The following is a 10,796-nucleotide window of genomic DNA, read 5'->3' on the forward strand; positions in this document are numbered from 1 at the left end:
GTGAAACCAAAATCACGAAAGCAGCTTTCAAGTTGTCCATTATTTTCAAATCTTTTCCCCTCCCTTTTTATACCCTTCCCGCAGATCCCTTATACCCCCACTAATTTCCTGTACAATCTCTCTCTCTCTCTCTCCCTCCCTCTGTGTTTCTGTGTCTACAAGTTTGGCATAAAGGTCTCTATATCCATGGCTTCATCTTCTGATTTCGAAACCTCCTCAAACAACATTCCATACCAGGGTATGCCGAATTCTTTACAAACCCATTTTCTAGGCCATGTTCATTCACAAACATATATATATATATATACAAATTATGGTTTCCATTCCTCGAAATAGCTAATCATATATTTATGTGTGTGTATATTGCAGGATTGGATTGTCATGATGAGAATGTACTCAAAAAACACGTCGAGTTCTTCGATCGGAACAAAGACGGTGTTGTTTATCCTTGGGAAACATTTCAAGGTTTTTTTTTTTTTTAATATATATATATATAATTTTGATCAATTTTACTTCACTCATTTTTGTAATTAAGTGGAAAGACTAAAATATTTTTATACATAAGTAATTTTATTTTATAAATCACGATTTTTTTTAGGTATTTTTTTTAAGTGGCAAAATTTTACTTTAACCTGTGTACTTCACTTCTGTGCAATTTAGTATTTTGATATTTGAAAATGGGTACACGTGTTTTTTATGTCGCGGCTCATGTTACTCTTTTCATTACACAATTGTAATAGAGAATTTTCATTACATATTCAATCACTATAAATTAAAAATGTGAATTTATAATTATTTTAAATTAGGAAAAAAAAATATTTTTATACAGTTAGGATGATGTAATGAAAAATTTCAATTACAACCATGTATTGGAAAGTATCACAATTATAAACGGCATGTACTGGAAAGTATCACAATTATAAACGGAATGCTTGGTGATGCGTCGAAAACACAAGTGATTATTTAGCTATTTTCAAAGAATAAGAATGTAACAACCGGGTAAAGCAAAATTTGTATAATTTTTTCTTCATGATTGGAGTTCTTACTTTACGTGAGGGTTTTGAATTAGCTTTTTTTGATCCTATTTCTGTCTAAGGTTTTATTTGGTTGGAGGATATGAAAAGGGAAAGAAAAAAAAGTAAGTGAAATATGAATAAATCATTTTTATTTCACAATCTCTTTTCAAAATTTTCAACCAAATACAGCGTAAATGAAAAAAATATATAGGCAATTTGTCTTTTGATATATGTAGGGTGTGTACTATATGCAAGTTATGTAATTTGTGACTAGATATCAAATAAAGTATAACAAAAATTTTTTTAGATCATAACAAACAACACAATAATTTATAAATAAGTCATAACTAAAAACACAATAAACGTAACTAGGAATGCATATACCAACGAATTTCCCATATAATATGTGTTCTAATTTTTTTTTTTTTTTTTTTTTTTCCCTTCTTAATCAGGTTTTCGTGCAATTGGATGTAATATTTTTTTGTCCACCTTCGCTTCCATTTTTATCAACGTCGGACTCAGTGGCAAAACTCGTCCTGTAATTTCCTCTCTCTCTCTCTGTGTGTGTGTATATATGTATATATAAACACGTACATACATACATAGAATAGAAGATATTTGCAGTCCTTACTTTACTGGTTTTTTGTTTGATGGATTATTCTCTTTTGGCATGCATTAGAATTTATTCATTTGTTTGCAACAAATGGAGATTATGACATAGGAACGTACAAATTGGCCAAATACATTACTCTTTCTGTCTTAAAATATTTGTCTTTTATTTTATTTTTTATTGTTTCAAAATATTAGTCTTTTTTTAAAAATTAAGAATTAAAATAATATGAATTTCTTATTTTGCCATTCTTTTTGTAAGAGAAATTGATATAGAGAGAAATTGTATGTATTATGATTGCTGTATTGAATGTTGTATTGAATTGTGTATATTACAAGGATTTATATAGGAGAGGATTTGGGAGTAGGTGAAGGTGGTAGTGGAGGTGGTAGGTGGAGTGGGAGTGAAGGTGGTAGTGGAGGTGGTAGGTGGAGTGGGAGTGGTAATTTACATTTACTTTTACAATTTACATTAACAGCCCCCCTCAAACTCAAGGAGGATAGATACTAGCCAACTTGAGTTTGGAGAGAGTAACAAAACAGAAAAATAAGCTGACAAATTAAAAATGGGATAGGAGACACTGTATGGTTGTGTCAGACCGTTGTAGAAGACACGGTATGGTCGTGTCGGACCGTTGTAGCAGACAGTTTACGGGGTCATGTCGGACCGTTGTAGCAGACACTGTGTGGTCGTGTCAGACCGATGTAGAAGACAGTTTACGGGGTCATGTCGGACCGTTGTAACAGGACAGTTTACGGGGTCATGTCGGACCGTTGTAGAAGACAGTTTACGGGGTCATGTCGGACCGATGTAGCAGCTGACCGGAATCAATGTCGGGACAGTTTATGGGGTCATGTCAGACTGTTGTAGCAGACACTGTGTGGTCGTGTCAGACCGTTGTAGAAGACAGTTTATGGGGTCATGTCGGACCATTGTAGCAGGACAGTTTACGGGGTCATGTCGGACCATTGTAGAAGACAGTTTACGGGGTCATGTCGGACCGATGTAGCAGCTGACCGGAATCAATGTCGGGACAGTTTATGGGGTCATGTCGGACCGTTGTAGCAGACAGTTTACGGGGTCATGTCGGACCGTTGTAGCAGACACTGTGTGGTCGTGTCAGACCGATGTAGAAGACAGTTTACGGGGTCATGTCGGACCGTTGTAGCAGGTTGTGGTGGTGCACCAAGGGGGCGACTTAGGGAGTGCGCCATGAGCGACTATACATGATACTGTGTATAACCCCCCCTCAAACTCAAATAGGTGTGAAGATAGAAACCTATTTGCGGTTGAAACAAAGGGATTGATAAAGCTAACCGGTGTAGAAGACACTGTATGAGTGTGTATATAGGCTGCCCAAAAGATATACAGGGATATAGATATCGAGCCCTCAAAAGTCGTGCCCTCAAAAGGTGTGCCCAATCTTTCAAAAGGCGTGCCATCAAAAGGCGTGCCCAATTCATGAAAAGGCGTGCCATGAAAAGGCGTGCCAGGTTGTCGGCGAGCGCCGAGCGGCGCATGATGCGCGTGTCTGCCTTGGCTATATAACCAAGACGAAGGCAGAGGCTGAGGCAGAAACCTGCGAAAAACCGCTGAAAAACTCTTCGTTGTGCTGAGAGAGAGAGAGAGTCTGTAACACTCTGTTGCGAGAGATATTCTGTAACACTCGGTTGCCCAGAAAATGGCCTCGTCTTCCCGGAGTCTGCTCACTCTCTTTCCAGACCTCAACGAGTCAACAAGAGGGAAAACTGGTGCGGTGGCACTGGAACCTCAACCAAGCGCCCCGGAGTTTGCTCCGTTGAACTTTCCGATGCGGTCTGTGGAGCAAAAAATGGCAGTGCAATCGGATGTGGAGGCCAATCAGTATACATTGAAGTCATGTGTGGAAACCATGACTGCGGTCACAAACCTGTCGCACCGGCTGCAGAGTAGGACAAATGAGGTGCAGCAGTTAAACGCCCAGCTGGCTCTGTTCCAGCGCATGTATAAGGATGCGCGAGCAGAGATAAGTGTGCTAAAGACAGAAAACAAGGAGCTGAAGCGGAAGGCCACCGTGATGTTCCGATTTGGAGGTCCACCAGATGCGGGAGTGGAGGAGCAGGGAGGAGGCAACTGGCTTGGCGGCACGGGAAACACGGAGGCAACACCGGCAAGGGCCGTCCAGGACGGAGGCAAGAAGAAAAGACCGGCGACAGAGTAGAGAAGGGAGAAGGAAAAAGTTCTGCCTGTGGGTGGTGGTTGTGGATTTGGTTGTTTGTTTGTGTTTGTGTTTGTGTTTTTTTTTTTTTTGTGTAAAATTGTGATTGGGGTTGATCCCTGACATGAAGAAATGACAAGTGTGTGGAATGTTTGTGGTGTTGATTTTGGTGTTGGGGTTTTTGGAGAATAAGAAAAATAAAATAAAATAATAAAAAGAAAATAGATAAAAGCCAATATTTTTTATTTTTTATTTTTTGGATGGGTAAGGTGAGAAAGATCGGGGTGAGGTTGTTGTTTTTTTTTTTTTTTAATATATATACTTTAGTGGGATGAATGATGAGGATCATGTGGGGGAATATATATTTTATATGTTGTGTGGGTGGAGAATAAAGAAAAGAAAAGAAAGGGAATCATGTGGTTGTATTCTGAATTGTTGCCTGGGTGGAGAATAAAGAAAAGAAAAGAAAAGAAAACAGGATAGCTGTCCTTTTGTATTCTGAATTGTTGCCTCAGACCCACATGAATTGTGGCCAAAAAAAAAACCCGTGAAATAAGTAGAGACAGAGAGTGAGGGGATATAGTGGAGAGAGAGAGGGGGAGTAGAGAGTGAGAGTGAGAGTTTGAAAATGGTTTTGTTAGACAAGATTTGGGATGATGTTATGGCAGGACCTCACCCTGAACGAGGCCTCGAGAAGCTCAGGAAGATCCCTACTCCTCTTAACATCAAAGATGAAGGAGAGGGGAGTACGATTCAGAGGTCATTGTCGATGCCGGCGAGTCCGGCGACACCGGGGACGCCGATGACGCCGACAACACCGTCACCAACGGCGGCGCGTAAAGATAACGTGTGGAGAAGTGTGTTTCACCCAGGTAGCAACATTGCGACGAAGCGTATTGGTGCTGAGATGTTCGACAAGCCACACCCAAACTCTCCCACTGTTTATGACTGGCTCTACAGTGCGGAGACTACCTCTGAAAGACCCACTTTTGCTTCCTATCATGTGATACTTCTGCCCGATGGAGTGAGTTATCGGCGGCCTGGGTCGTGTTGTCGGCAGTGCCTTGAACTGCGGCGCGAGCAGTGCATACAAGTGGCAGGTGCAAAGGGTGCTGGTCAAGCCAACGTCACATTGAGCGTGCGTGGTTGGCGCAGGTCAATCATGACTTGAAGCAACGTCGATATCGTATGGGTCGGAGTTGGCTCGAGATACAGGGGTTGTAGAGAGGTTGAGGAAGGCTGGTGTGCTCGATCTGCAATATTAGTAGTTGCTAACAGTTGAGAGATGAGAGGTCCGGCGGGCGGCCAAGGCGAGGCTGCCGCCCGCCGATGAAGCGAAAATACTAGGTTCTCAACCTTGCTCTGATACCATGTAAGAGAAATTGATATAGAGAGAAATTGTATGTATTATGATTGCTGTATTGAATGTTGTATTGAATTGTGTATATTACAAGGATTTATATAGGAGAGGATTTGGGAGTAGGTGAAGGTGGTAGTGGAGGTGGTAGGTGGAGTGGGAGTGGTAATTTACATTTACTTTTACAATTTACATTAACACTTTTAAATTCATTAACAACACAAAAGGTACAATTATAACAATTGATATTCTTAAAAAAAAAAATATTATCAAAATGTAACTTTGAAAAATTATTTTTTTTAAATTACAATAATTATACCATAAAAAAAAAGTTAGATTCCCCCCCCCCCAAAAAAAACTATTATTTAGAGACTGAGGGATTAGGAATTCTTGGCTTTCTTTGATTATTGTCACTCAAATCTTCTGATATTAAACTGAATGGTCAATTTTTTTTATTAATAAAATTTTTTTATTCAATGCCGTCAGCACTACATGATTATGTGACGTATCAATCAGCAAATGTCATAATTTTATGTTGTTTCTTCATTTCCCAATATAAAGTGGTAAAGTCTATTATTTTCACCAATTATTTATTTGGGGCACCAAAAGAGAAATACTATTAGTATATGGGTAAAATATGTATTTAATGAGTGAAATGTATATTGAAATTCAAAATTTTTTAAATATTATTTGATTTTTAAAGAACAACCAATCAGTGGTCATTAACCGGACTCTTAATAAAACGATATATCATATTTGCTCTTCTGTTAGAAAAGTAACCGTGAGTGTTAATTATGTGATTTTTTAAAGCAAAATTAATGGTGCCTAGTATTTTTTAAATACTTTACCAAGTGTTGAGTGGATTATCCATAATAATTAAGAATATAGAAATAATGATAGAAAATATATCGAGCCTCACATAATTATATTGGGATCTTTAAGGGTTTAATTCACATAGCACTCAGTTGTATTTTCATCAATAATTAGTACTAGCAGTACTAGTATGAATGAAAAATGATATTGTTATACCATTCCGACCGAAATTTATATATTATCCATATTTATTAAGGTGTCTACAACCATCTACATCAATTATGGTCGCTTTAATCTTACTAAAAGAGTGGTCAGTATAATTATGTTAAATTTGTGAGATTTATTGTATTTTTTAAAATCTTAGAGGTGTTCAATGTAAGTAATCCTTATATTTAATTACTATTTAATGTGAAATCATATGTAGGAAATCAACTTATAAGCTTAGCCAAAAGAAAGCTACTTGTTGTGTGTCACTTGGGTTTTGGATGGTAAAAGGTTTGGCAAAATAACAATTCAGTATAAGTTTGAAAAAAAAAAAAAAAAAAAAAACAGATTAGTGGCAAATTTTACAAATTTTATTGATTAAAGTCAAACTTTTTCATGAATCTATAATTATTTTGAGAAGGTATCACTGATTTGTAATTTTTCCAAAAAGTTTCCAGTGAATTGGCAAGCCCAGTTTCTGGTAAATAAATATTATTGCAACTTGTGCCTGCTTGTGATGTTTGTGGACCCCAATTGTTAGACTGAGTTCAAACTGTAGTTCTTTTGTACAATTTGTTGTCAAATTGTCCATTTTCATTTTCCCATCTGGGAATATGAATTTCTGATAACATCAAATAATCTGTCCCACCATTATGCATTGTGGATCAAAAGATTCCTTGGGTGGTTCTTGATTATCACCATTTATTGGTTGTGTTGTCTTTGTTATCCATTATTTTTTACTGTCTTTGTTGATAGAGAGAGAGAGACAAAGACCCAATAAATATCTGAGGATGATTTTAACCATGAACTTATCAATTTTATTGAATAATTGAAGTTGTAAAACTTTCCAGACCTAAATGTTCATTAAAATATGATTTATGTTGGGGATCTCAAATGAATTATCAAATATTCTATCAAATCTTTCACATGAGTGTGAGATCCATACAAATCACATATGTATGGGTCTCACACCTAGGTGAGAGATTTAATAGAATATTTGATAATTCATTTAGAATTTATAGCATTTTCCTTAAAATATAGCTACTTAGGTTGGCAAAGCAATCGCCTAAGGTCTAACTTTTTTAGGCTCTACTCTAATCTTCGTTGGAAGCCTCATAATAATTCTCCTTGTTAAATGGTTACATTCAAAAAATAAAAATAAAAATCCAAAAGGAAAAAAGTAAAAAAATTTATCCAAGGTAACCAAAAGAAAAACTTACTCATATAAAGACTCAACAAAAACAAAAACTAATTTGTCTATAGGCCTCCAATATACTGAATAATACATTTATTTACAATAGATCAAGAAAGAAAAACAACCATCCATATCTATTATGAAGACTCGATAAAATGATGACCCTTCTTATAAAAAAGTGGCCCAAAAGTAAAGGCAAAATTCATCCTGCAAATACACAAGGAAAATGAATTTTAAATAAAAATTTGACAATGTAAAAATTAAAAAATAATTAAATTACTATAATATAAAAAGTCCCCTCTAAAAAAAAAATGAAAAATTGATCATATTATTGTGATAGAGAGAAATATATTCTCTCAAGTAGCTTAATTACATTCACCCACTACCAACCAAGGAACCCAAAATTATTGAAGAATTGTTGGGTCGATGCTTTTGAAAAGTGATTTTCAATCAAAGGCTTAAGCTGCAGCTATCAAGTTGTTAAGTGATTTTATTCCATTGCATTTGTCAAAAACATTTTTGACACTGATAGTGGCTTGAACTACTAGTTAGAGTGACACATCTACATCAACAATGATCAAATTGAGAGAGAGATAAAAATAAATTAACACATGGCATATGATTTTTTTTATCGTGCAGGGTAAATGTCCTTCTCTATGCTTCCCAATTGTGGTAAAAAACATCCAGAAAGCTAAGCACGGGAGTGACTCCAGTGTCTATGACTCAGAAGGAAGGTACATGCATTTCCACTTTTACTTTCTTTCATCTTAGGGGACTGATTCTTTGATTGATTCGATATTCTTGCTTGAAATGGACTTATTCTGGGATCAGGATCTGCAATAGTCTTGTAGTAACCAACATTCTAGTTTTAAAGTCGACAAAAAACAACGTTGTTTAGGGGCTTGTGGTTTTAAAAAAAATATATACTGTTTTGATATTATCTTACTTCAGTTTTAAATTTGACCTGTTAGATTATGTACTTTGCTAAAGTGTTTTACTGTGGTAGAAAGCACAAGAAGATCATTGCACAAAAACAATGGCAGAGAATCCTTATCCCTTGTTCTCTGGTATTCTTATGTTATTGGCCTCAGTGATCTATAGTTTATACAATAATATTGTTGGCAGTTAGTCAGCTAGAAAAATATATGCAGAACAAGATATTGAAATTAGATGATTAAGTATATGATTTAAAAAAAGTATATGATTAAATTTGGTCTAAGAAATTGACTGCATGTATAAACGATATGCATTCTTCAAAATTTATTAGTGAATTTTGATTAAGTAGATAATTTATGGTGTTTTGATGATGTGAAAATGCTCGCAACTCTTTGTTTCTTGATGTATGTATGATTTAGAAAGTTGGATGTTACTGTTTTCATATTTTGAATTAGTTTCGGTCTCTTCCTGTTAATGATTCAACAAAATTTTTACCTGTCATTATCCATGCAAAATAGAAAAAAATGTACCCAATTGTTTGCAATTATTATTATTATTTTTTCTTTGAGAGTCAAGTCAACAAAAACCAACCACTCTCGCCCTTTCTTGATGTCTATTTTTATTACACAATCGATTGTTACAATAACCAAATTAAGGTAAACTAAGCCTTGCGTCCTAATCAAGAAGGTTGGTTACATAAATATTTTTTTGCCATTTTGCCATGTGAAGTGTGCTATGCTCAATTAAATTAAATCAATGATAAATCAAAAACTCAAACCAAATCCATTACTTCTTTGGCTTGAATGAAGTCAACTTGCAAAACCAACCATATGTCAGGAAATCCCAATTTGGTTTCTCTATGTCCATTTTTAATATACAATTGACTGTTACAATTATAAATTCAAAATTTGAAGCCAAGTTAGTCATTTCTTGGCTTGTATCAACTCAATTTGCAAAACCAACCCATATTACAAAATCCCAATTTGGTTCGGTCTGATCCTTGTTTATACTACACCAAGTTGTGCTCATGTATGGATATAGTTCTTTCTTTTTTGGCTCGTATGCTTTGTTTTTATCGTATTGTTTTCATTTTTCAAAGGTTTGTTCCTTCAAAGTTCGAGGAGATTTTCTGCAAGCATGCGCGTACAAACCCAAATGCCTTAACATCAGCCGAACTAAAAGAAATGCGGAAGGCAAACAGGGAACCAAAGGACTATGGAGGATGGTTCGTCATATTTCACATTCAAAACTATAAATTTTAATTAGGGCAAATTATGCAAATAGTCCCTTACTTTATATGATGTATCAATTTAGTCCATGTAATTTCAATTTGCTCGATTTTGCCTCTTAATTTAACGAATTTTGTCATTTTAGTCCAATAAATAACGACTGTTAAGTTAATTTAACGGAAAATCAAACAATCTGTCAATTTAGTCCCTTTATTTTTCACAATAAGTCAATTTAGTCTCTGTCAAAATCGAGAAAATTGAAACTACAGGACTAAATTGACATATTATTTGACCTTCCGTTAAATTAACTTAACAGCCGTTATTTATTGGACTAAAATGACGCAATCCATTAAATTAAGGAACAAAATCGAACAAATTGAAGCTATAGGGACCAAATTGACACATTGTGTCCCTTTTAATTATGTTCGGAGCTTCCATGAAATTTATCTGACATCATGAAATTTCGTATTGAATTATAGGATTTCAAGCTTTGCAGAGTGGACAGTCTTGTACATACTTTGCAAGGACAAGAACGGTTTATTGCAGAAAGATACGATCCGAGGCGTGTATGATGGAAGCCTGTTTGAACAGATGGCGGAGAAGAAGGCTTCAGCTGGGAAGAAAAAACACACGTAAAGTAACTAAAACCAGTGATAATTGACTCCTCGTTTCAGATGCTAAACCTTTTTTTTTGTATAGAAATAATTGTGAAACAAACAAGAAGTAGTTATTATATACTGGGATGATTTGATCTTTTTTGTTGCAGTGTTACTTCTGAGTAAAAAAGGGAAAATTGCTAGGACTCATCATATTGTACCTTTGGGCTCTGCAGATTGGATGGTCTTTGATTGTAAACACACACATATTTGAAGTGTGAATGTATTGTGTAACACAGTTGAAGCATTTATTGTTTGTTTGAAGAATAATATATATTTGTCTTTCTGATGTATCTGAAAAAAAGAAGAACAATGTATTTGATTGATATATGTTAATTCTTTTGTTGTATTGAAATATATTTGTTTGATTTATGTAATGCTTTATTAATTTATTTTAAGAAAATTATATTTGATCGATTGATTTATAGCATGCAGAATTGCTTGGGACCTGTAAAGTGAAAAATGTGGAATGTGGTTTTAGTATGGAATATTCCTTTTCCCCTCTTTTTTTTCTTTTGGACCAGATATACTAGTTGTTCCTGTAGTTTGAGACGTATATTATTTTGATTTCTAATCTTTCAAT

General features: G+C 35.3%; 1 protein-coding gene across 2 annotated transcripts; it reads left to right on the plus strand.

Moving 5' to 3' along the window:
* Positions 1-10,568, plus strand: LOC145788697 (putative peroxygenase 4). Of its 2 annotated transcripts, none has more exons than XM_082893955.1 (7): positions 1-238; positions 370-465; positions 1,469-1,554; positions 8,032-8,126; positions 9,428-9,553; positions 10,037-10,194; positions 10,324-10,568. In XM_082893955.1, exons 1-6 carry the CDS (start codon positions 187-189, stop codon positions 10,191-10,193), a joined length of 612 nt encoding a protein of 203 aa, XP_082750081.1. In that variant the 5' UTR covers positions 1-186; the 3' UTR covers position 10,194; positions 10,324-10,568. The 2 variants fall into 2 exon arrangements, with proteins under 2 accessions (XP_082750081.1, XP_082750082.1); XM_082893956.1 differs by having other exon boundaries at positions 53-238; positions 10,037-10,189.
* Positions 10,569-10,796: the final 228 nt, after the last annotated feature.

The sequence above is a fragment of the Camellia sinensis genome, chromosome 11, assembly GCF_055761805.1.
Source record: "Camellia sinensis isolate YWXY chromosome 11, ASM5576180v1, whole genome shotgun sequence".
NCBI lineage: Eukaryota > Viridiplantae > Streptophyta > Magnoliopsida > Ericales > Theaceae > Camellia > Camellia sinensis.